Here is a 27,374-nt window from a genome sequence, read left to right on the forward strand (position 1 = left end):
AAGGGGGTGCCCTTGAATTTGATGGGGAAGCTGCAGCTAATGCAAAACTTTGCTGCATGGTTGCTCTTTGGGGCTACTTATAAACAATATGTGACACTCCCATTAAAAGCACTGTGCTGGTTGCCAATTTGCTACTGGGCTAGATTCAAGCTGGTGTATAAAAGTCCTACACAGTACTGAACCAGAGTAACAGAGAAGCCCCCTACATCTCAGCCCCATTCACTTAGACCTGTGAATGAAGATATGGTGATGGTGCCACATGCCCCTGCAATGAAGCCCACTGTGAGTTCAGCCCAAGCTTTTAGCACTAGTTCTTTGGAATTCTCTTACCCAGATGTTAAGTAAGTGCCAATGTTGTTGTATTTTCTCCCTAAGTCTTTCGCAGAACAAACCTTCAGTTATCAGCAGTTGTACGCCCTGGTTTTAAAAAAGATGGTTGTGTGCCAGAACTCTGTGCTTCATAAAAGCAATAACCTCATTTCATGCTACAATACTGGCTTGGTTTCACCTTCTAAATCCTCAAAGGATTCGTCTGTGGAATTATAGTATCTGCATGTTAACTGAATCAAAGTAGTTGCACATTAGCTGAATCAAGTTGCATTTTGTAGCAGCAGCAAAAACAACAACAACCCCAAAACTTTGTATAACTAGCCATGCCATAATTTTTTGTGCTGTAGAACAGTTCTACTTATATCTAACCATCATTCAGCACCAAGTACATTAAGCAGTGTAATGGGCCACAAAAATAACTTTGCCCTTGCCAGGTAATTTATGGTGTATGTCAGATGGACAAAACACTAATATAGGCAGGATACTTACTTTCTTAAGGAAAAGCAAAGTGATTTGGAGGTATGAGAGTTAACTCCGTAGGAAATCACTGAAAATGGGAGTCCAATAAATTTTGTACCAATTAGGTATCTCTGAGCAGAAATGAAGAATTATGGATGTCATATTCTAAGCAAACCACATGTTGCTAGGATAAAGTATATCTCTGGGCCAGTATTCCTGTTGCTGCCATTGCTACTGCACAAGATAAGTTATTTCTATCACACCTGCTAAGGATTGCAAACTTCTGTTTTGCCAGCTGGCCAATTAAGCATCCTAGTGTTTCATGCAAAGAAGTTGCAGTACTGTATACCAGTGTGAAATCATTTTTCTGTTGGCATTTTGTGACAAAGGGGGAACTTGAAAAACCAGGTAATAACAAAATTAGGGACTCTTAAAATCTACATAGAGGGAGAGACACTCTGGGAATGGTGATAGATTTTCATTGAGGAGACAAAAATTCAAAGCCTCACTCTGCCCTGAGGCTCTGTGGGTAACAATGTAGCCCGTACTCTGCTCCCTGCCTAACCTGCCTTCTTTTATTGTTAATATAAAATGGAATAATTCCATCTACATTTCCGTAAGTTCCTTGGAAGAAGGGTGAGATTAACAATTTCGCTCTTAGTAATGAATCTACAAAGCTGTCTCGTGCTGAGTCAGGCTGTTTGTTGATCTCTCATAGTATGGTTTGCTCTGACTGGCCAAAGCAAATCCAAAGCTTGTGTCTTTATTAACCCTGAGGCTGTTCTAACTGGAGATGCTGATACCCTGGGGGCTTGTGCATTCTTGCATTTGATCTACCATGTGCCTCTACCGCATTTGCATCATGGGACGCAAAACAATAGAGCATATAGGGCAGGGCTCAGATAGGTTTTGTTAACCTACACGCAGGAAGATAAAACTCTGAACACATTGTGAGAGCTAGCCCTAAATGATGAGGTAGAAATAAAATTTTAAAATGAATAATGGTAACCATTACATTTGTAGTTCCCAATGTAGACAGCCCTGGGCAAGGATTCCAGTGGCCAGGCCATAGCTTGGCACAAATGTTAGTCTCTCTTCAATCCACATGTCCTTAATCTTACAAACTTCTTTATATTCCCTATCATGCTTTTCTACAAGCCATATGCTCTCTCTCTCCCCACCCCCACTGCCTCCGGTCTGGAAAATGTTGTGTTTGGCCTCCAGGAACTGGTTGCATGGTGAAGAACTTGCCCCATCACTGCCAATTATAGGACTTTTTTTATTGTTGCTCCTTTTTAAACATCACCATGGGTTGCTCTCAAAATGTGGGTTACCACAATACAGGGCAAATTGAAAACCTCCACATCTGATCATCACCCACCCTTTGTACATATGTGTGCAATTTGCAAGCATTCTGCACATTAAGTATCTTCTAAAAGTCCCTACTTTCACTGTGGTACTTTACGAAGGCATAAGTCAGGTTACATGTCAACCTGACAACTACGTTTTTAAGAGGACCCAAAATGTTTTGCATAGCAAACAATTTGTGTGTGTGTGGTGGTCTGACAATTCAGCTGAAACAATATGACCTAAATATTATGATCAGGCTTAGTAGAGACTGAGTTTTTGTGGCTCTTGTTTTCAGAGAACTTCACTGAGCTGACACACATGGCATGTATGTGCAGAAGACTTGCAAATCAAAACCTTACTTTTTATGAGTACAGTTCTATATATGCTACCCTCGTGTTTTCTCTCCCCAGCATGCTAACTGCTGAAAGACAAGTATTTGAGAAAATAAAAAAATTCCTTCCAGTAGCACCTTAAAGACCAACTAAGTTAGTTCTTGGTATGAGCTTTCGTGTGCATGCACACTTCTTCAGATACATCTGAAGAAGTGTGCATGCACACGAAAGCTCATACCAAGAACTAACTTAGTTGGTCTTTAAGGTGCTACTGGAAGGAATTTTTTTATTTTGACTATGGCAGACCAACACGGCTACCTATCTACTACTGGAAGTATTTGAGATTTATTAATAATCATTCTTAACATTTGCATAATGCTTTCAAGCTGTTAAATTCTTCACATGAATTCATTTAATTGTACAACAACTCCATATTGCAGGTGTGGGAAACTGGGGTTAGGTAGACAGTGTGGCTTACAATTTGTGACAGGATTTGAACCGGGGGCTACCTGATTCATCAGCTCATTGTCTTCAGTACTTGAGAGCAGCTTGAATTTCCTGCTGCTACTGACATGCGCTATCTGAGGTCACTATTGTTCAAAAAGGAGAGTACTGCACTGGTTGCATTTACTTCTTTTTTTACACACTAAGTGGAGTTCTTACTCTGGTGGTTTGGAAGCTGCAGTATTACTACTATTTCTCACACCACCTGGTAAAATGAGAAGCCTGGGGCTGTGCAAGAGGAGCCAGTGCTGCAGCTCCTCTCCACACCAGGGTTAACCCAAGTTGATTGCCTGTTTCAAGTGGAAAAGCACAACTGATGCTCTTGGCAGGAAATGTGGTCTGTGAACTTCAAGTGACTTGCTTGGCCATGTCATAATGGTCCCCTTACTTTGTCAAATAAAACTCTTGACTAGGGAGCGGGTGGCGCTGATGTCTAAACCACAGAGCCTAGGGCTTGCCGATCAGAAGGTCAGTGGTTTGAATCCCCACGACAGGGTGAGCTCCTGTTGTTCAGTCCCAGCTCCTGCCCACCTAGCAGTTCAAACGCACATCAAAGTGCAAGTAGATAAATAGGTACTGCTCCGGCAGGAAGGTAAACGGCGTTTCCATGAGTTGCTCTGGTTCGCCAGAAGTGGCTTAGTCATGCTGGCCACATGACCCGGAAGCTGTCTGCAGACTAAATCTGGCTCCCTTGGCCTATAGAGCGAAATGAGTGCACAACCTTAGAGTCATCCATGACTGGACCTAACGGTCAGGGGTACCTTTACCTTTACCTAGGGAGCGTCAGAAGAACTTGGCAGGCATCCTTCCCTCTGAGAAGGGGTTGTGGTACTCCACTAATCAACTTAGGTATGTTTTTGCCACTTGGTTCTCTGTGTGAGAATTGTAACAATCTTCTTGAATCTTTTCAGAATAAGCACATTGATTACTCAACTGCTCCTCGTCTTAGCTGCCTGATAAATGTACTTCTCACCACATTTCAAACAATGACACTTTTTTCTTTAGGCTTCACAGAGCCTTCTCTATTAGAAATTATCATGTTTGAAATTTTTAAATTTTGAGTCTGAGTAGCTCTTCTAACAGTAGTAGTTTGCTTTTCCTCCCAGTATTTATTCATTTATTAAAATGTTTATATCCCACCTATACTCCTAATGGGCTGTCCAAGGCAGCTAACGACAGTTATTTGAAACATAATCCTCTAAAACTTAAAAAGAACACCACAGAACATCAGTGTTATATCCATGAAGGAATAAGAATCATTCCACATTATGTCAAGGATGAAATGTCTACTTGTCAGTGTTGTTAGCTATTGTGCTAAGCATGTATTCTGCTTGTGCCCTGAGTGGCTTGCAAAGGAAAACACATAGCAATAAATAGTGGTTTTTCAGAAAGTACACTTAAAATAGTGAGGCAGCGGCATCAGAATAGAAACAGCACATGGAAATCATATAAACACCTCTCTCGACAAATTGCCCTTTAACACACCAGCTGAATTTAGTGGGAGGGCATTCTGGTGTATGGGTGCTATTACTGAGGAAGCCCAATCCCATATATTGGTCTGCTGAATCTCTAGTGGTGATGGGTCATAGAGTAGGACACCTGCAGTTGATAGCAAAATCAGGAAAGGGTGGTTAGTGATAATGTAGTTCCTGACATAGCCCAGTCCTTGGACATTTAGAGCTTTGAAGGTTACCACTAGCACTTTATCAACTGAGCCAAGAACTAAATAGGCAGCCATGAATCTTCTATAAGATGTATGTTATGTGGTCTGGGCTCCAGTCAGTATTCTGGAAGCTATACTTCCAGCTGCCTGCAGTTGCCACATTGTCTCTAAAGACAGCGCAATGTAGAGAGAACTGCAGGAATCCTACCTGAATATCACTAGGGCATCAGTGACCAGTGCTGTACGCAGTTTCACATGAAAAGTTAAACCAGCTGAAGCTGCTTGTAACCAAAAAGAGAGAGGGGGAACCCCAGAGTATTGTAGGAAAGCACTAGGTCCAGGGAGCACTACTAAGTTGTTTACCTGATCCTCAAGAAAATATAACTATCCAGAATAGACTATGCAACCAATCCTTAATTAGCGGAACTCCCACCTTGCAACACAACCATCTTGTCTGGATTAAATTTCAGCTTACTCAACTTTGTCCATTCCTGTATTGATGCCAGATACTGATTAAGTACCTCTACTGCCTTCTTGGAATCAAGATGGAAAGAGGTAGAATCATAGAATAGAATCATAGAGTTGGAAGAGACCACAAGGGCCATCGAGTCCAACCCCCTGCCAAGCAGGAAACACCATCAGAGCACTCCTGACATATGGTTGTCAAGCCTCTGCTTAAAGACCTCAAAGAAGGAGACTCCTTGGCAGCAAATTCCACTGTCGAACAGCTCTTACTGTCAGGAAGTTCTTCCTAATGTTTAGGTGGAATCTTCTTTCTTGTAGTTTGGATCCATTGCTCCGTGTCCGCTTCTCTGGAGCAGCAGAAAACAACCTTTCTCCCTCCTCTATGTGACATCCTTTTATATATTTGAACATGGCTATCATATCACCCCTTAACCTCCTCTTCTCCAGGCTAAACATGCCCAGCTCCCTTAGCCGTTCCTCATAAGGCATCGTTTCCAGGCCTTTGACCATTTTGGTTGCCCTCCTCTGGACACGTTCCAGTTTGTCAGTGTCCTTCTTGAACTGTGGTGCCCAGAACTGGACACAGTACTCCAGGTGAGGTCTGACCAGAGCAGAATACAGTGGCACTATTACTTCCCTTGATCTAGATGCTATACTCCTATCGATGCAGCCCAGAATTGCGTTGGCTTTTTTAGCTGCCGCGTCACACTGTTGGCTCATGTCAAGTTTGTGGTCAACCAAGACTCCTAGATCCTTTTCACATGTACTGCTCTCAAGCCAGGTGTCACCCATCTTGTATTTGTGTCTCTCGTTTTTTTTGCCCAAGTGCAATACTTTACATTTCTCCCTGTTAAAATTCATCTTGTTTGTTTTTGGCCAGTTCTCTAATCTGTCAAGGTCGTTTTGAAGTGTGATCCTGTCCTCTGGGGTGTTAGCCACCCCTCCCAATTTGGTGTCCTCTGCAAATTTGATCAGGATGCCCTTGAGTCCATCATCCAAGTCGTTGATAAAGATGTTGAATAAGACCAGTAGATTTGAGTGTCGTGAGCATATTGGTGACACTTCAGCAGAAAAGCTATGCATGGATTCCCCCAGCTGTTTCTTGTAGATTTAAACAAGTATGAAAGGTGAGAGAAGGATAAACTGAATAGAAATCCACATTTCAAACAAATGTACCTACTTAACAGAGGTGCTGTAGATCTCAAACATCTTCTCTCTGTATGGCTTTATCCCTTTAAGACTACATGAATGCATGTGCTTGAGTAACTGGTGTGTGACTGGCAGACTGGTTGCACTTAACTCAGTCTCTGAAAATAGTGGTCCTAATATTTTAAAATTGTTCTCTGGAGATTTTATTTTCATATTGGTTTGGCTGTGCATTTTTTGGATCTTATCTTTGATCTCATGGAGTGGTAGTTCAAAAACATAAAGGATTTTGATACCGCTTTGGTTTACTAGAACAGATGATAATATTTTATTTTCTAATAACTCTTCAGATTTATACTGCACATAACCCTGGAAAAATTTTATACACTAAGAAGGCGCTAGAGATATTTTATTGGTTTCATTATCTCCAAAAATGGCAGAGTTTCATCCTTAAGTAAGAACAACTGTTTTCAATAGGAAAACTCCAAACCACACTTGTTGATTTCCCAGGCTCCAGTTACCCAGACATTCCAAACGCTAACTTTTTAGATGGTGATATCAAACATTTCAATGCTTTACTGCCACAGAGCTGGGAATTAATTTTACTGTTTGCAAGAGGAAAATGTGTAGCCTGTAGTCTGCTGTGTGTAGCACATGTCTCCTTGCTGCATCCTCTTGGTTGGTTTGGGAGTTAAGAAGAAGAAAATGCTTCTAGGAAAGTGCCTTTTATTCTTTAATAACTTCCTTTTCATAAATTTTAGTAATAAAATGCAGGTATTAAGTACATAATGTTCTTTCAAGAAGCAAGATAATTGGTTGTTTTAAGAAGCCTTGCAGAAAGCCCAGACACATATTGAACCTTGTGTATGAACCCAGCCTATATTTTATTCGTGAGAGAAGTAAAGAGAGAGAGAGAGAGTTGTTTTGCAGTCAGGGCAATCCCACCAAGATAAATATGACTTCTTCTGGCTTCAGTGCTGGCTTCTGCATGTCATGAGGGCAGCCAGAGGGGTAGAGCAAAAGACCCAATACGGGCCTTGATTCCTGAAGGTGTGGAGAAGTGTTGCCTGACTGAAACACCAATTTCCATTTAAATTGCTAAACCTAGGGACTAACTTCAACATTCCACTGATTATAGCTCCAAACTCACAAAATATAACTAGGGGGGTGGGGAGCCTAAACCAAAGTTTGGGGCAATCAAATACCATATTTTTTGCTCTATAAGACTTACTTTTTCCCTCCTAAAAAGTAAGGGGAAATGTGTGTGCGTCTTATGGAGCGAATGCAGGCTGCGCAGCTATCACAGAAGCAAGAACAGCAAGAGGGATTGCGGCTTTCACTGCACAGCGATCCCTCTTGTTGTTCTGGCTTCTGAGATTCAGAATATTTTTTTCCTTGTTTTCCTCCTCCAAAAACTAGGTGCGTCTTGTGGTCTGGCGTGTCTTATAGAGCGAAAAATACGGTATTTTCCATAGCTCTGCCTATGTGATGTGATGCTACTTATTACTGAACTATTTTTATGCCTCCTTTAAGGGTAAAAGTCCTCTTGAGGCAGCTCACAAGATAAAAACATGCAACAAAGCACAATAAATAAAGCTAGTAATAAATCAAAAAGCCTCCAAAACGTCAAGATAATTGACAGAAAAGGGACAGAGAATCCCAGTCCTGTCCCCAACCTCATTACCAACAATGTCCCAACCCCAACCCCAAGTACAGCACTTGGCTTTTCTCCATAGGAATGAATGGCTACCATTCTCCTAGATGGATAAAAGTGTGGGACTATACTTGGAATAAGAGCTGAATTTCTCCCTGGTTATCTCAGATCCTGATGTGAGAAGCAGGTCCTCCTGTACTTGCCTCTCAGCTGTATCCCATGGAACTTAATGGAAGCATTGAGGACCAAGCTGACCTTGTTGGCATAGCCCTGCATTTTTCATCCTGAGAGGCCAGTATTCACTTGGGCTAAGTCACAGTGCTTTTCTTTTCTCCATAATTAGCAGCCAGTCGCTTATGCAGCGGAAGGGCTGTAGCTCAGCGGTAGAGCTGTTCTGGATGCAGAAGGTCCCACGTACAATCCCCAGAATCTTCAGGAAGCACTAGAACTCACTCTTTTTGAAAGACCTGGGAGTGCCACTGCCCAGTTAGTATAGATTACCTTTGCTAGCCTTATCACCCCAAATGTTTGGGACTATAGCTCCCATCTGATACAGTCTAAAACATCTGGAGAGACACCATGTTGGCAAAGGCTGATGTAGACAATACTGATCTAGATGAACCAGTGATCTGATTTCCTATAAGGCACCTTTCTACATGGATGAAATTAAATGAATACAACTGGGCTGGGATAACAAATGAATGGCATTACTGGGCTGGGAGTTAAAGCTGCTCCCTGAACATGACCTGGCTATTGAGACTTGTGTGCTCCTCCTATCTATATGCAGCCCTCCTTTATCTGAATAGGCCCTCTCTGGATTCTGTTTCTTGGTTGTATTACAGTGTGACAAATCCTGGGAACTGGAAGAGTATGTGTGAGAGAGAGATCAGTTACAACAGAGTCAAATGTCTGAGTGATTTCCCCCAAGAAGCTTCTGTTTGTGCAGCAGGAAGATAGAAGCGGATATACACTGGAAAACAAAACAAAACTCTAGAACTTAAAAGGCAATACTAAGATGATTCACGGACTCTAGGACTCAGCAGCCCCATAACTCCCTAACGGTTGTGGCAAACTGGGTTATTGTTAACTGCTAAGTTTCTAAAAGCTGTTGTGAGAACCTCAAAGCATTCACTCAGCAATGAGCTCAGCCTTTTCGTTCCTCTAGTTGAAGATGGCAGTTTGTGTAAAACCACACAAGCTGTGTGACTGTTCCCATAACATTTTATATTACATCTTGGCACAAGAGCATTTGTCTTCAAGTCTCATGAAAAGGTGGTTTGAATTTTTCCCGAAAAGTAAATCCACAAACATTGGTGTGTTTACACACAACCTCCCTGCCAAAGCCGGCAACCTCCTTTGCGTCACTAATGAAATCATCCTGGGTTGTTGTAGAGACTGCCCACCCTCTCTGCCTTTGCAACTTTATTTTTATTCTCTAACTGCTGCTTTGCTCTTTGACATCTGCCACTGACTTGTTTGGATGTAGCTTTCTTAAAGGAAAATTCCTGTTTCTTTTTCCTCCCCACCCCTTTTCCCTCCCTTTACCCTTGTCTTGCAGTTACACCTGCCGCCACTTGCGGAGATATGTATATGTCTTGGACAAACTATATTTTCCCCACTCCCACTGCTCTACGCTGCAGCATTGCTTCTCAAGCCTCAGTGACAATGGAGAGGAGCTGCTGTCTTTAACTTGTTCTCACATTCTCAGATCTTATGCTTCCAGGTTATTAACCTCTGCTGTCCATTTACTGCATGCTGCATGCACCGTGTGACTGGTCTATGCATGTTGAAGGAAATAAATTGGGGGGGGGGTTGGTTGGTTCTGGATCACCAGTAACTTTTTACTAACAACCCCCCTTTATGTCTCCATAATACATGGGGTACAAATTGCAGATCCAACATGGGTTCACAATAGAAAAATATAAGCTGTATTTTCCATAAGCTGAGCATGGCTTTACTTTGCAAATATTCCATACACAGGATATGTACATGTTTTAGTAACCTGTGGAGCCCCCTAGCATAGCAGAATATTCTGTGACACGTCCCCAAATTCATTCTCGGGTCATGGAGGGAGTGGGCCTGTTAGGCCTCACCATCACCATGTCTGAACTGGTACAATGCAGCAGAAAAGCAGTGGTTTACAAATTGTGCTCCGGGGTACCCAGAAAACCTCTGAAAACCTCCAGGGAGTTCCTGAATGGGAAGATGAATCATTGCAGAGAAGTTTGCCTGAACAGGGTTTGCCTATCATGATGTAGAACGAATGCAGACATTTTGACAGATATGGAGCTACTCTTAAAACAGCAGCCCCAGATATATGCTTCTCCTCCCACAATATCTAGGAATACTTTTCCTTGCTCCCATGTTTTGGCTGCCACCTGTAGAGGAAGGGGGAGTCTCTATTTGACACCACATGACGTGGTTGAATCACATTAGACAGCTGCCCCTTTCACAAGTGGAACGGAAGTTGTCCAACCCCGAGGATTCACCCTCTTATTGGTGCCAATAACATCCTGCTCTGTTATGTGAGCAACTGCTGAAGCATTGCTGCTCCTTAGCACGAATGGCTGCAAACATGCGGAAAGGGTGGGACTAGGGATACAGCCCTGCTTTCTACACACGACATGCAACATGTGAAGTGGACTAGTGTGAGAAGAGGGGGAAATAAGATACAAAGCTGCCATTGTTTTACAGTAGCCCCTGCATCATGTTTTCCTTCATTGAACTAGTGGAAAAATACCAGCAGTCACAGCTAGATTTAAGTGGTTAGGCAGATTTAGAACTTGGTTTAGGCTACCAAGTCAAGTTTAACTGCCTCTCTTTTCTCTGGAGCTCCTGGGGTGCATGTTCCAGGAAAGGTGAAGTCGGCGGTGCAGAGATTGATTGAGCAAACCTTGTTGCTTGTTATATATTTTCTCATCCTGCCTCTGGAACTTTTCTGTCTCGTAGTCAAGTCAGGCGTGAGGTAGCGGTGGCATTAGTTGGGATAAAACCCTAACAGCATTTCTGAGTTGCCTCTCCAATTTGTTGAAATGCTGAAGGCAATATACATAGGAGCCTACCCCCAAAGAACAATTTAAATAGTACATTTAATTTCATGCTACACGAGCTTTACACATTCTTTAATGTTTTGTGACCGGTGCCAAAAAATTTGGGGAAACATGGGAAAAATTGCATGACAAAATTTGATCAGAACATGGAGAACATCCAGAATGGAAATAACAGTGTCCTGGCTATGCAAGCATATAATGGCGCAGAGACCATACAGTAAACATAAATAAAACCAGCTTGATTGTCAAGGGAGGAAAATGTGGCATGCAATGTTAAATACTTTTCCACTCTTAGAACAGAAGGAACTATTGAGTAGTCTTCTAACGGAAGATGAGAACCTAGTTTGCGGGAGTGATTTTATTTACTTATTTTCAGAATTTGTATGCCACCCCACAAAAGAGTTCTCTGGGTGGCTTACAGTAAAGGGAATACCAAGCTATTCAGACTAAAAATAAGAGTAGGAAACTTTATTCAAAGAAGCATGCTTAGGAATGAAGGAGCTTGAGGCTTGGATCGGAGGAGTTGCTGCATCAGGAGGCAGAATGAAGACCACCTCGTGCATTTAACTACCTGGGCAGAGGGCAGGTCCTGACACAGCTGTGTGCTGTCATAACTGCTAGCCAAAATTCTGGTTTCCACCAAAAGGAAAAGAACAGAGGAAGAAATGATGGTGGGATGGCTAGAAAGAAATCTTTCAACCCATATTTTGATAGGCAGTGCCCAGTATGTGGATGAAGAAGTGATAAGTGGAGCAACTTTTTCTTCCTGGGCAGTTCCCTGAAGAGAGTGTCTTGTAAGACATCCCAAATGTAAACTCTCTTGCTCAGCACATATAGTTAGAGCATTTAGATACATGGAAAACAGTTGGATATAAACTTATTTCCGGTATGAAGCATCAGAATTTACCCGAAGGTACTAAAATATCCAAAAATGTCTATATAAATTGAAGATATAGAACCTTGGGACAGAAATACAAATGAACTGGGCAGTGGAATTTCCCAAAGCCACATGTACTTGAATCGGGCAGATGTACTTGCGAGCATGAATGAGAAAGAGGACAGAGATGATAAAAGTTTATAACAACCATTCTTACTTTGGATGTCTCCCAGCCAGACTTCCCTCCTGTTTAAGAGCCCAGCATGTTGGGGAGGAGTATCAAAAATGCTTCCCCCCAAAATAGCTACTTTCACGTTATAATTCACTAATGGGAAAGAGTTAACCCTAACCCTCCATTAGCTTGTAAGTAAAACATGGAACATGACAAACCATTCTTACTTCCTGCTGCCTGGTTCCCGCCTTACTTTATAAATAGTGAATAACACTAGGAAACGTTTGATAGGAGAGCCAAATGCCTCTGCTGATTGCTCACATTCAGAATTTCAGGAACCAGATAAGGTTTCACACCTTCCCTTTCAGTGATGTTATCTTGTGTCGTACGAATAAAAGCATTGCTATGTGTCTTTTGCTTGTGCACTTTTCTGCATTCATTGGATGATCTGTTTTGATCATCAGAGGTAATTAGCCTCTTTGCTTGTTTGATCACAGTAGATGGAGTTACTGATATTGTGGTGCATGTACTTGTACGAGGCAGCTCACAGGAAGTTTGCTATAAAATCAGTTTCCTGGGTGCTCTGCATTTTGATACAATTATGTGAAGGGAGAAGGGAGGGTGCAGCAATTCCCCCAACCTTTCAGCTCCCCCTGCCCCGTTCCCCAATCCCCCAGAGTGTGCAACGGACTTTAACAGGAGAGGGGGTATTGGCAAAAGCCCACCCCAACCTCTGCTTCCACCAGTAGCAGGATCCCCTGAGCAGAGTATCCCTCTGTGATGCTCCTACTGGCAGTAGCAAAGTCTGGATCCAAGCCAACATTGGCCACAGTTCAACACATAGTTACGTACAAAGGTCCTCTACCAATCTGTTGTTCTTACACATAACTGTGTGCCTGACTGCTTACATTGTTTCAATATTTGCAATAAATATTTCAAGGATTCTATTGCTCACCCATGAGCCCCTTTATTATATGTACATAGTATATAGCTATGAGTTACAATATTCTGCTTCCTATCTTTAGCTTGCAGTCTTCATTCTGTACTGCAGTATTTGCCTGAGGCTGGATACTAATTTTTGCTTTCGCAGTGCCTTGTAGGTACTACCAGAAAGAAAGCAATGGCATCAAATTACTTTCACAATGTGACTTCCCTAATACACAACAGATTCAGTCTCTTAAAAAAATTTCTTTGAGTAATTCAAACATGATCATGCCAAAGGCAAGGTATGAGGCAAGGTTGCATTTTTTAAAACGATGTTACTAATCTTGTGCTTTGGGGGCCACAGCATTTTCCCTAAAAGGGGGTTGTTTTAAAATATGTGCTGAGCATCATTTGTCTGGCCATCTATTCACTTCAGGCACTTTTATAAATCCACTTAGAGGTTTGTTTGTTTTTTTAATTGTGTAAAGTGGTATAGAAATGTTATAAACATATTGCAAATCTTGGGCATTTCGAGCAGGCTAGAAATGATGATTCTGTGCAAGAAAATTCCCTTTTGGATACAAAATTGATTTATAGCCCACCCCATCCCAAAGACTCAAAGTAGGTAACAAAAAGAAGAAACAAGCAAAGCAAAGCTAGAACTAATTCAGTTAAATTTCCCCGGCTTTCACAGATTTAGCCTTGTTTATTTTAATATACTTTATTACTTGTTGATCAGCTTGCATTGATTACTGAATTTGATTCTACCACTTTTGATGTTTATTATTAACCAGCAAAATATCCTTCATTGTGGCAGGTTGTGCTGGCTGGGACTAGTAGGGGTTGTAGTCCAAAACACCTGGAGGGCACCAGACTGAGGGGAAAGCTGATACTGCACACTCATATAACACTAATCTGTAGTTTGTTCTGCAAACCGTGAGCCAACGGAAGAGCCAAGAAGCCTGGGATGGCCAAACAAACTATGGTTAAGCAAGATTGCTTGGTTTGAACATAATGATAAACAATTATTAAAACAAACAGTGTAAGCCAACACAAACATGGCTTCACATGGTGTTCTGTTGGCGGAAACAACCCACAGTTCTTCCACTGAATGGATTTGCACGTTCAAACAAAGCATGGTTGGTTAGACTTAACAAAACATAGATTAGTATTAAGTGCGAACCAAGCCATAGACCGAAGGTTCTTAAGCACCAGCAGCTGAAGCACAAACAAGAGTTTGTGTGTGCGGGATTTCAAGTGAGCCATAAAGTATCTTCTGGCAGTTCTTCCTATTTTTAAACCAATAACTCTTTTGTTCCAAGTTAACATGAATATTTTCCGAAAAACAATGCTTTTCTGAAAATTGAAACTAATTCAAGTCTGCATGTTAAAGAGTGTAACAAAGACTGGTGTCAGTTCAGAAACTCTTATTTTCAATACATTGCCCAGGATTATATTTGTGGGTTGGCAGTCTCCATTAACATATTCATTTCATATATATATATTTAAAAAGCTATTCAATCCAGAAGTTTTGCAGAGAGGCAAATTTAATTTCTTTAAACAAAATCTAAACTCCACTTAGTTATGAGCAGGCTAGTTGTCATGTAAACTCTTTGCTGTGAGAAGTGAAGCTCAGGCATGTAGGAACCTTTGTGGATTGTGTTCACTAATGTCCTTAAACTAAACATTTTAATATGAAATGAAATTCTGATCTCTTTATTAAGGGGAAAAATGGTATACAGCAAAACGTTTGGATTGCCAACATGACAGCAGAATTCAATCATTTGTGAAGGTTCACATGATTCTCAAAATAAAAGCTAGACTTTCTAACTCAATAGACTCAACAAAGAATAATGTGGTTTTTAAAAGCACTAATAAACCAAAGTATTCACATTACAAGAAGTATCCATTTGAAATGCAGTTGTGTTGGGACAGCTGCCACAAGGAAAGGCTTGCACATTTTGAGCACCTTTGCACCTTCTAATCCACTGTCCATGCTTTATTAAGGCAACCTGGGCTAGGTTGGGCACAAGGCATTTGGAGTCTTCAGAACTAGAGCCCTGCACATAATGGCTAGGATAGGGGTTGGGTATGGTTTGGATTTGTGGGTAGACTTTGTGGGAGAGGACAGCATCAGCCGTAACAGTGCTGTGACTGAGAGGTGGAGCTAAGCTAGGTAGAACCTGATCACCACTGATGACATAATCAGGTGTTTAATTGGTTCAGAATCCCTCCCCATGCCCCTGTGAACCTCCTTTTTCAAACCATGTACCTCTGTACATGGCAGGGGTGACTGTTGTAGTGACAGGAAGGGGGTATTTCCCTCGCCCCCTTCCCCATGTTGTCTGGATTGCAGCTGTTGCAGCATTCCAGGCACCAGGGATGGGTGAAAGGAGAGCAAGAGATAACTGAGAGACCTGTAATTCACCTCTACCTGCTGTCGGTATCTGAGATAGAGAACAGTATTTATTTTTGCTTGAATTAAAATCTAAGCAGAAAACTATGTCAGGAATCATAATAATCACCTTGTATTTAAGGTGAGCATCACATTTTATTGAGCGCTATAGTCCATGCCAAGAAATTATGAACTCTGGTGTCAATCACTAACTACATTTTCTTCAAATTATTATTTTGCACACACAGCCTCTTGTTTCCAGCATAGAATTTGCACCAAATATGGCAGGAGCAGTCCATATTCTGCCCAGCTTCAGTATTGTAAGATATTGCAGTATTTTAAATTTGCTAAGGCTCCTTACATTACAGGTGACTTAACGTTCATCCTAGAGTGCAGTGTTTCGGAATGTATTCTCTCACAGTGGTTTAAGAAGTATGCATAATCATAACAGTACTAGTGAGAGGGGAATTGGATAGTTAGCATTTATGTGAACTAGTAGACCTTGCTTCTGAATTTTTGCATTTCTATATTGTACTTTAACATGTTAAAAACAAAGAGAAGAATCCTGCTAGAACCACAGAGAAAGATGAGTGCGAGAGGAAAAGAACAGCTAGTTTATAGAGTGACTAATCCAGTAGACTTTGAAATAAGACCTTTCTTGTGGGATTTAGAGTAGCGGATTCATGCAACAGTGAGAAACACTGTTGAATGTTTTTCTGTTTATCAACTGTATCACATAGTAGCTAGCAAGAATCTTCACCCTGGTGCAGCAGGGCAGATCTGTACTGTATGACTTAAGTCCTTCAAATGGAGTTTGGTTTTGCATGCCCTGCTTTAGAAAGGGATAAAATGACACCCTATCTGCTCTAGAAAAATAGTACCTTATTTGTAAAGAATAAATACTAATACTGCAGTACAAATGTGTTCTCTTTGACTTTACTAGTGTATCTTAAAGAGCAAACTTTCTAACCTTCTTTGGCCATGACAAAAGACTAGTATGCAGCCCCTGCTTGCTTATTCCCTGAATTACTGTTTATTTTGTAGGGTCTCATCAGCCACTGAGGCTAGCTGCTTGTTCATGGGGACTAAATTTGCCTGATGAACTTGACTTCAATTGCTACTTGATACACATACATACACACCCCTGTTGCACCCCATCGCAGAAGCCCCCTTCACTCAGTGAATTCTCCTAAAAGGGAGAAGTACAAGTACAGTGGTACCTCGGGTTAAGTACTTAATTCTTTCCGGAGGTCCGTTCTTAACCTGAAACTGTTCTTAACCCGAAGCACCACTTTAGCTAATGGGGCCTCCCGCTGCGCCGCCAGAGCACAATTTCTGTTCTCATCCTGAAGCCAAGTTCTTAACCTGAAGCACTATTTCTGGGTTAGCGGAGTCTGTAACCTGAAGCTTATGTAACCTGAAGCGTATGTAACCCAAGGTACCACTGTAAATGTAAAAAAAAAGATGACATCTCAAATACACCAGGGGTCTAGTAAAAGATTAGGACTAACCGCTTCAGCCTCAGCAAGGGGTATGACACTACAGAAATCTTCAGCATCCTTTTGACTATTTCTGGCATCCACCAGTCCCAGCACAGGAAATACCTCCTTCCCCCTTCTTGACTTTTCAAATCTCCGCCATAACTCCTTTATCTGTTTCTTCCCTTAAACATTGAACTCGGCAAAATCTCTCCCTCTTTCCTTTCAAGATAGGTGTACTGTTTTCCTAATACTTTGTTCTGTTGGCTACCCCTAGTTCCCAGCGCCCATAGATTTCTTCCAGCCTCCACAATCTCGTTTCAGATGTCTCCTCCTGCTTCTCCAGTGCAGTGATTCATCTACATCACATTATTGAAATACATAGTCAGGGCTGGGTCTTAGCCTTCTTTCAGATAATATGTTAACCTAAAAAGCTGGAATAAAAATCCCCACACCCAAATATATTGGACTCCATGATGTTTTTCCATATAGTTTTCATCTTGGTGTTTAAGTTTGGTTTATGCACAGTAAATTGAAGCTGTGAAATTTGTTCCCCTTCTAACCAGTTTGATTTTCAACCTGGTAAGGTTGCTTTACACAAACATGAGCCTCAAACAACAGAGGCATACAAAATATAGTTTGGGGGGGGCATTATCCTTGTATACTATTGTGAATTAAGCAAAGAGTCAGTAATGGGGCATCTACGGGCCATTAACTTTCAAGACCATGATTTATATGCGTATGATCCAGAGCCCTATTTTGTTTATCATTGTATGTCAACACTGACACCTAAATCCACCTTGGATTCCTATTGATGTATTCTTCTTGAAAATTATGATAAACTTTTACACAGGTTAATTTAGTTTGCAAAAGAGAAACTGTTTTTTGTTCAGTGATTTATTTCAGTTTTTCAAAGGCTGTATCAGGTTTCGGCTATGGAACTGAGGTTAATTTCCACATAAATTGAAAACAATGTAAATCTAATTAGTGTGCTGCTTGGGCACCAGATATTTTGTTTTAAAGATCATGGTGGTTTTAAAGATGGAAAAACTTGCACAGCCATTCTAACACGAATCAGGACGCTGTTTTGGTCTTTCTGACCAGCTTGAATTTTATCAAAGGGGCACAAGGCAAATACCAACAACAGCAAAAACCTGTTGAGCTGAAACTTGGCATACATGAGCGACCTAGTGGGGTCTACTACAAATGTGACAAATATCAAACTGATCCAGTAAAAAATGCCATATCTCGATCATGCTAGAAAGTGCTGAATATTGGCACTTTGACCCTTTTTACACCACTTGTTAAGCAAGTTGTGTATTTCCTTCCGATTTCAGTGAAAGCTATTGGTGTAGGCTTGTTGAGGATGGCAGTCATTCATTGGTTTGGTGAAATTCTGAGCAGCAGTTGGAAAGTTATTATGGTGTTCCTGCTCTATTAAAATATGGCAGCACCTACTGAATAAATAATGCAGGGGTATACAGATTCATTTTTGAAGTGACCATTTTGCCAGGACTACAGTGTTTGCATAGGGAACAGATACTGGATGCCATGTGCAATGCCTATTCCTTTAGTTATGGAATATGATAGTATAGTACAGTGGTTAAATGAGAATTTGCCAAGCTTTTTGGGTGTGTGGACATATTTGTAAACTTGAGAAATTTTCTCAGTGGACAAGACCCCACGATGGCATATGTGCCACCCCCTTACTGTAACCCCTCACCAAAGAGGCCCCCCCCCCCCGCTTTTGTTTGCTCTGTTTCCCAAACCATTGGGAAGACACTAATAAAGCAATACAGGACAACAAGGGTTTTTTTTGCTGGTCCCAGACATTTCACCAACACTGTCTGGATTTGAGCCTGAGAGTGGATGTATTGAGGGTAAGTTGCAAGTAAGCACGATTTGTGACGTTGCACAACTTCATTACTGATCATGGGGCATGTCAGCCTTAGCTTCCAATTTCCTGGCTTGGTGGAGCGTGAACCAATATAAAAGAGCGTCAACCAGCATGTTTTTTTTTAATCATTGGGTTCATATTTGGTTGGAATGCTTTTTTGCTGCATTCTCTTGGCACTTTTCTGTTCTCATACAGAGCAACAAATGATCTGAACTGATTTTGGCCACTGCAGGTGGCTTTTTGTTTAGCTAACCGCCTGCCTATTTCTTCAGTGTAAACACTGACCATGGTTAGCTGTTTGAAGGAGGTAAAAAGCTGCCCCATGGTTAACTTTGAAAAGAAAAGGAAGGAAGATGGGTGAACCCCTGGCATACTCTGGATCTCCTAACCATGGATAGGCAATTTGGGAATGATACATCTCCCTTGCGCATCTTGGAAGTGTCAGGACACAAAACAGAAACTGACCAGGTTTTCATAGAATCATAGAGTTGGAATAGATCACAAGGGCCATCGAGTCCAACCCCCTGCCAAGCAGGAAACACCATCAAAGCACTCCTGACATATGGTTGTCAAGCCTCTGCTTAAAGACCTCCAAAGAAGGAGACTCCACCACACTCTTTGGCAGCAAATTCCACTGTCGAACAGCTCTTACTGTCAGGAAGTTCTTCCTAATGTTTAGGTGGAATCTTCTTTCTTGTAGTTTGGATCCATTGCTCCATGTCTGCTTCTCTGGAGCAGCAGAAAACAGCCTTTCTCCCTCCTCTATGTGACATCCTTTTATATATTTGAACATGGCTATCATATCACCCCTTAACCTCCTCTTCTCCAGGCTAAACATGCCCAGCTCCCTTAGCCATTCCTCATAAGGCATCGTTTCCAGGCCTTTGACCATTTTGGTTGCCCTCCTCTGGACACGTTCCAGTTTGTCAGTGTCCTTCTTGAATTGTGGTGCCCAGAACTGGACACAGTACTCCAGGTGAGGTCTGACCAGAGCAGAATACAGTGGCACTATTACTTCCCTTGATCTAGATGCTATACTCCTATTGATGCAGCTCAGAATTGCATTGGCTTTTTTAGCTGCCGCGTCACACTGTTGGCTCATGTCACGTTTGTGGTCAACCAAGACTCCTAGATCCTTTTCACATGTACTGCTCTCAAGCCAGGTGTCACCCATCTTGTATTTGTGCCTCTCATTTTTTTTGCCCAAGTGCAGTACTTTACATTTCTCTTTACATTTTGGCTATGAAGAAAAAACTTCAGCCTTTAAACCTGACCGATTCAGCTCCTGAAAGTGTCATAGCAGTGCATGGTGAGCTTGTAGCTGAGCCAAGGGTGCCCTTTGCTGTTTAGCACCCACAGAGAGCCTGCCATGAGAGCTTTTAACGGATCATATCTAAAGCCTGTTAGAGACAATCTCCTGTCTTATCCTGGTACAGGTGTTCATGTTGCCCTCAAGTTGGAGGTTCAAACCTCTCTGGGTCTCAAATGTTGTTTAGCGTTGACTTAGTAATATTGTGGCTTACTCTTTAATAGTTTTATGTTTATAGAACATGTGTTGCAATAACTGTTTCTTGTGACTTTGGGGAGGACATAAATTAAATAGATCATTTTACTTTTCTTTAATTGCAAAACATACTGGTTAAGGAATAGGTGCTTATTTATATCTAGAACTCACTATATCTAGAAAATTAATTGCTAGAAAGGCAGCCTTCTGTGATCAGTCACTACTGAATTACATGAAGGATTTGTATAAATGAATAGCCCATAAATTATAATGTCAGTGTTAAGCCCCTGAAATGCTATGCACATTTCACAATGGTGCATGTGGGAATTGCATTTGTGGTTTGAGGATATTATTAGGCCTGGGGTTTTTTTAATGTTAGATCTTTATTTAAACTACAGTGAATAAAGAACTAAATAAAACATATCTCTGTCTTTTGGAGCTATATTGTGATATATAGATCATAAGAAAGAGAATCAACAATCTATAAATCAAAAATTAGAGAACAATCTCAGAGCTTCCATTCAAGTCTCTGCGGTATTCAGGAATACTCTAAAGAGTGTGGTTTGATAAAGTGCAGCCTGAGTAAGACTGTGTGCAGAAGTGTGCTGTATTTCTTGGGTATGTAAGTAGGGTTGATGGTATTCATAGTGATGCAAGTGAAACTCTTGGATCCAGCTCGGCACCTTGGAGGGTCTTGTAGCAGTGATGGTCAGCAATGCTTTTTACCAGCATTTTATAATCCAACTGCACCCTTTAAAAAAACAAACAAACAGACCTGGCCTCTGTCATTCATATTCTAGTCACCTCCAGATTATGCTACTCTAATGCACTGCACGTGGAACAGTCTTCTGAAGACAATCCAAAAGCAACAATTGGTTCCAAAAGTGGCAGCCAGAGATCGAAATGGAACCAGTTGGTCAGATTATTTTACACCCATTTTGTACCAGCTTCACTGGTTGCCAGTTTGTTTCTGGGCTTAGTTCAAGGTGTAGTTTTTGAACTTTAAAGTCCTAAGTGGCCTGGGACCTGGAGAATTGCCTTCCCTCATTTGAGTCTGCTTGACAACTTTGCTTCTGTTATGTGGCCCTGCCTTGGGCCCACCCACCACCTGAAATATGGCAAATGGGCACCCAAGACAGGGCCTTTTGAGTTGTGGTGCCCAGGGTTTGGAACCATCTCCCCAAAGGAGGTCTGCCTGGCCCCATCAGCACTCAGTTTTATTCCATCAAATTTTTTGCAGAGCTATCTTCGTAGGCTGTTGCTGTGCTCACTTTAGTTTTGAATTGTTTTAACTATTGATGTTTTTGTGATTATGCTTGTGTATTTTTATTTCTGTTATGAACCACCATGAATATGTTATAGGAAGATGATACACAATTTTTAAAATAATCAATACCTGGTGACAGTTGCTTGATAGTGTTATCTTAAAGATGACTCAAGGGATTCTTCCCTGTTTCCTCTGACAAAAAATACTTGCTTTAGATCTTTACATCGTAAATATCATATTCCCACAAAATATAAACATATAAATCTACTTTGAAATAGCATTTTAAATAGCTGTAGCTATGAGCCGGCATTATGTTACATCTACATCAGCTCTTAGTGGTTACTTACTTACTCTTTTTGGTTGTCAAAACACAATGTCAGTTTTGTGAAATATTTAAAAAATGTTCCATTATGAAAATAAGCCAGCCTGTTACTGAATTCCATTTTCAATTCATAAACTTTTTTTAAAAGTTGCCTATGTACAATACAATTTGATAGAGTCACTTCTGAATCGGCAGTCTTGTTTTATACAACCCTTTTTAGAAATTGACATAAACATGCAAATCTTCTTTTCTTCTTCTTCTTCTTCCCCAGTTTGTTTTCATTGTTGTCAAAAAAGCACAACAAGGTTTTGGAGCAAGCCACACAATCCTTGAGAAGTTCCCTCGCTTCAGATGACTCTCCGCTTCCAGATTATGTGAGTACCAAACTTAGTGATTAAGGGAACAGGTCAAAATAGCATCTCCTAACCCTGCAGAAGTCTATCAAAGTGTGTGACAACCTGGCAACCACCAACACCAAAGTATAGGAAGCTCTGCTGGTGACATCATGTCTGAAACTCACTGAGAAAATTAAAAAAAAAATGCACTTGCAAATGGCAAAATAAAAACCACAGCTATTCGTAGCTAAGACATTTACTTTAGTCTGACAGCTTGCAATTCTTGAACATTTGAGTATGATTGCCATTATGGGGGGGGGCAGGATTTTGGTTGGCTGCCTTTTAGCCCACATCCATCCACACATAGCAAAAGCAATTTGGAGTAACCTCTTACATAGGAAGATTTTATCTGTTGAGAACATTGTCAGATAATAGCCATATTCTGTTTGCCATTCACTTTCTCTGGATATGCCAAATGTTTGTTGTAAGGACCTGCCGTTACCAGAATGCTGATGAGAGCTGGAATATTGAGTTAGGAATTTAAATTATAATCTGTGGAGTCTCCAATTCAAATCTCAGTTCAGCCATAAACTCACAGAGGAGTCCTATGTAAGCCACATTAGTATTAACCCTTTCTTGAAATATGGGGTTGTATATAAGATAACAAAGTTGAAGTACTATATATTCTTTAATTTTAAAAATATCCATAATTTTTAAAGTATGTATCTCACTGTTTAGACCTTTAAGATCACTCAGACCACCTGGGGAAATTTTACTCACAACACCAAACCCTACAGAGTAGGGCAGTGTCTCAAAACCCAGTGCCTAGGGTTTCCCTGACATATAAAATATAAAACTAGATCCTGCTTTGCATGTTTGAATTGTCTGAATTTTTGTTTTATATGTTTTTATGTTGTTTTTAAAATATTGCTGCTTCTTTGGCAATAGGTTGTGTTTTCGTTTGAATTCTATATTTGTTTTTTAGACTGTAGACCACTTAGAATTTTTAAGAATATTATGTGGTTTATAGAAGTGTTTAAATTAAATAGATAAATAGATGCTCAAAGTGGGATATGTAAAAACAGTTATAAAGCAACAGCGATAAGCCAGAGTCAATTAACATAAAGTAGTGCGATCAACTGTATGAAATAGATTATACTATTACTGTGTATTTGTTCACATACATATGCATGTAATTGCTTTTCATTTATTGTCCTTCAGCAGTGGTTAATTTGGATTATTGATGTCAGTTGCCAGGGGTAGGCAAGAAATGGGGAGAAAGCACAGGGCTTCTGCTAACAGGACTCAAAAGGTGAATCCGGCTGTGGGTTTCCCAAGTTCTAGTCAACACTCTAACCAAGGCTTTCTCAAATTTATGTCCCTAAATGTTGTTGAACTACAGCTCCCATCATCCATAGCTACCAGGACCAATTGTCAAGGATGATGGGAGTTGTAGTCCAACAACACCTGGGGACCCAAGTTTGAGAAAGGCTGCAACCACTACACCACACTGTCTGTCAGTGAATTGAGAGAGCTCTGAGGTCCTTTTGGCCAAAAAGCAGTATATAAATAAGCCATAACATAACCACTAGCATAACTACAGAATTCCTTTTGCCATGTTGTGATCTTTTAGTATTATTTTAAGTTCGAACCCGTACTCTCCCTTGCAGTAGAAGGGAAGAGTGGAGAATGAACTTTATGATGCAATGAAATTATAGTAGCAAGATCAGTAATGCCTACAACAGAAAAATGGCTCACGAGAGTTTGCAGTGCACATAAATGCCAGCGCTTTGAGAATTTCTGAGGCACAGTGCATCCTAAGCATTACTACTGAGAGGTTAGTCTATCTGAGCTCAGTGGAACTCCCTTCTTAGGCTACAGTCCTATGCAGACTGCTCTGGAAATAGCTCTTGTTGATGGGTCCTCTGTTTTTATTTACAGTCGTACCTTGGAACTCGAACGGAATCTATTCCGGAAGTCCATTCAACTTCCAAAACGTTTGGAATCCAAAGTGTGGCTTCTGATTGGCTGCAGGAAGGTCCTGCAGCCAATCAGAAGCCGTGGAAGCCCCATCGGACGTTTGGGTTCCAAAGAACGTTCGCAAACCAGAACAATCACTTCTGGGTTTGCGGCGTTCAGAAGCCAAAACATCCGAGTACCAAGGCATTTGGGATCCAAGGTACAACTCTATTTTTTAAAGGTGTATACTACTTTTTCTTTTGGAAAAACTCAAAGGGACTGAGAGCAAAATCAGTTAAAAACAGTAAATTTAAAAACAATACAGCAGCAAATATAATCAAATAAAAAGGCAAGGCTCCTTCAAACCACAATGTCAGTGGAATATCTGTTTAAGAGGGTTGGGTTAGCCCTCTCATAATACCAGAGGACGCAAGCAACAATACTGAGGCATACATAGGATTGGATTGTTAGGGTAGGAAAAACTTTAAAAGTTCATGAAGATTTGGTGTCCTATTGCTGATTTTTTTGGAAGTTAAAAAAAAATAGTTATACAATATACATGCTTTCCAATTGTATAATAATAATTTTGTTTTCCGTTATTAAGTTTAGCTTGTCGAGTTGTAATTAAGTTATTGAATTCACCTAACAAGACTAATTTTTTTAAAGGAAAGCCCCTGCTGAATTTCAGTTCCTATATATTCCCTGCTTTAAAAGCTGGGCATGGCCCATGATCCCCATACCTTCATAGATACCACAAGTGTACACTCCTTGTCTTTTGCCCCACTAAAGAGGTTCCACAACTAGTAACATGAGCTAGGTCTCACTTAGATCATGTAACTGCCCAATAATGGACATCACATGACCATAACATGAGGCTTCTTCTAGGGGTGCAGAGGTATATACTCTTATATCTGAAAATCCAGAGCTTTATCATGATGTTTTACTCCAATAAATTAGGTTTCAGTATTAACTGAGGTGTGACAAATTTATCCACCTCTCAAACTAAAGTGGACATGTTAAAATGGTGAACAAGAGTCCACTTATGATAAATTTCTGACCACAGTTAATTTCCTTCCTGCCAGAGGACTGATTTTTTTCTTATATACTGTGCAAATCTGATTGGCAGGCCCAGAACTTTTGATGTAATTCAGTATCCTCCCCTTGATTAATAATCTAAATAACCCTGTTATGTAGTTGCTGGGTGAGATGCTTCTCTCCATAAAGGAGTCAAGGAAGGCCCCAGTTTTGATTCATCTTATATTTGTCTATGGTAAATAGAAAGCAGCTGCCAGTTTAAGCATCTAACTCTTGAAAAACTATACCCCCCCCCCAACATCATCTGGAAATAATATAGCTAGTAAAACAAAGCTAAGAAGAAAAAGAAATGTTTGTTTTATGTGGGATGAATGGCTTCAGTTGGGGTCCTTCTAATTTGGCCATTAGGTGGGTTATTAAAAAGTAGTATTACAAAGGTGGTTTCAACAAAAAGATTGTTTTGGTTCTAACTTGTTATTACATTTGATTATAGCCAAAGCAGTAAGTACTATATAAATAGCCCTTCATGTCATTCCTCCTGCAAATAAGCAAAAAACCAGTAATCTTACTGTCTTTATGCATTGGTAGATGCTAAATTACTCCCTTACATTATTTTAGTTCCTTAAAGCAACTTGTGTTTTAGAAGTCATATTTAATTTCCGCTTACATGGTTTGACATGTGCGGTGTGTTTCTGAATGATAGCATAAAAGTTAGCCATCTTTTAAGCAAACTAACAATACTATAAAAGCATGGATTTCGGGAATGAGTGCTCTCCTTTTTGAGTTTACAGTTTTCAGTATGCTTAGGTTCTAGACCACATGATACAAACTCTGGTCTGGATTTACCAAGTCCACAGTCCAAGGAACACCTACCAGAGAGTAAGCCCTCTTGATCCCAGTGGAACATTTGAGTAAAGATGTATGGAATCAGGCTGTAACAGTGGTTTACTTCAGGGTGGAATGGGATTGGTTTGGTGGAAATTCCTAAACATCACAATTTTAACAGAATGTAGGCAGTTCTTTTGAGAGCTCAGATACCAAGGGTGTGTAAGGGCCTGTTTTATACCGAGTCTTCACAACTTGTGATCCATCAGGAGAATCTCTGACCACTATTCATATATGGTGGCTTACTAGCAGGACGGTAATTTTCCAGTATTTGTTGCCTGCTAAGGACTTCAAGACTAGGTGGTGGAGGCGGTTGTCCAACACACATCCGTCCATAATACATAGTCAGATAATCCATTTGGCTTGGCCGATGTGCAGACCTGCCTTGTACTGTTTTAGACCAATGGTCCATCTAGCCAAATATTGTTAACCATAACTGAGAGGCTATTCCTTAAATCTTTTCCATGGAGTTGATGGGGGTGGTGGTTTAGGAACTTCTGAACATGTGCTCTACCACTTAGCTGTGGTGAAACCCTTCCTCATAGTCAAGGACAGGGGTCTGCAACCCGCGGCTCCGGAGCCGCATGTGGCTCTTTTACACTTTTGCCGCGGCTCCGGGGCGGATACTAGCGAGGGGAGGAGGCGCATTGTGCCCCCCGACACTCCCCACTGTGGCGGGCGCTGTACTGGCTGTGACGTTGCATGGGGGTGGTGCGTGCGTTAGTCACGCACCGTCCCGACGTCACCTTCCCGCCCGCTGTCAGATCGGACATTTAGGTAAGAAACAATATATGCAGTGTTATATTTGTTTTAAATGTCGTAATGGTTTTGCGGCTCCCGGTTTTTTTTCTTCGGAAACGGGTCCAAGTGGCTCTTTTTGTCTTAAAGGTTGCAGACCCCTGGTCAAGGAGAAGGCTTGGGCAAAATTTCCTGTTTCCTGTATAGGAGAATTTCTATACCCTACTTTATGCCCCTTTCCAGGACTCTTTGTCCCCTTTTCTGTTTTTGCTTTTGTTTTAAAATCCACTTTTCGAGAAGAAAAAGCATGCTATATATTTATGCTAAATGAGCTGTGCATTGTTAAACAGGTCTGCACAGAATTTATCAATTTGCATAATATAACCTGAATAAAATTGAGTCTCTCATTGCGCAGGAATTGCACATCCCTGATAGGTAGTGTGCATGAAAATGACTGCAAAGTTTGTCTCAGTATCAATGTATTTCGCTATAGAGGGGTTCTCCTAATTTTTTTGTTTATTTCATTTGACAAATCAGAGGCCGAAATTGTATTGTGGCAACATTTATTCCTGAACTTAGCTGATATTGTGCTTAGCTGAAGAAGAGACTCCAAAAAGTCTGAAGCGAGTCCAC

The 27,374-nt window shown here is 40.9% G+C and overlaps 1 protein-coding gene across 6 annotated transcripts in view; it reads left to right on the plus strand.

Moving 5' to 3' along the window:
* The window catches only part of DYM (dymeclin), a 169,420-nt gene that overhangs the window by 84,695 nt on the left and 57,351 nt on the right, over positions 1 to 27,374 (plus strand). For 5 of the 6 annotated variants that reach the window (XM_081212836.1, XM_081212837.1, XM_081212838.1 and 2 more), the window contains exons 15-16: positions 9,462 to 9,626; positions 22,061 to 22,163. In XM_081212836.1, the coding sequence (XP_081068962.1) occupies positions 9,462 to 9,626; positions 22,061 to 22,163 (268 nt within the window). The remainder of the gene's footprint in view (positions 1 to 9,461; positions 9,627 to 22,060; positions 22,164 to 27,374) is intronic. The other variant, XM_081212841.1, reaches the window with a different exon arrangement.

This window comes from Podarcis bocagei (genome assembly GCF_964188305.1).
Source record: "Podarcis bocagei genome assembly, chromosome: 11".
Lineage (NCBI taxonomy): Eukaryota > Metazoa > Chordata > Lepidosauria > Squamata > Lacertidae > Podarcis > Podarcis bocagei.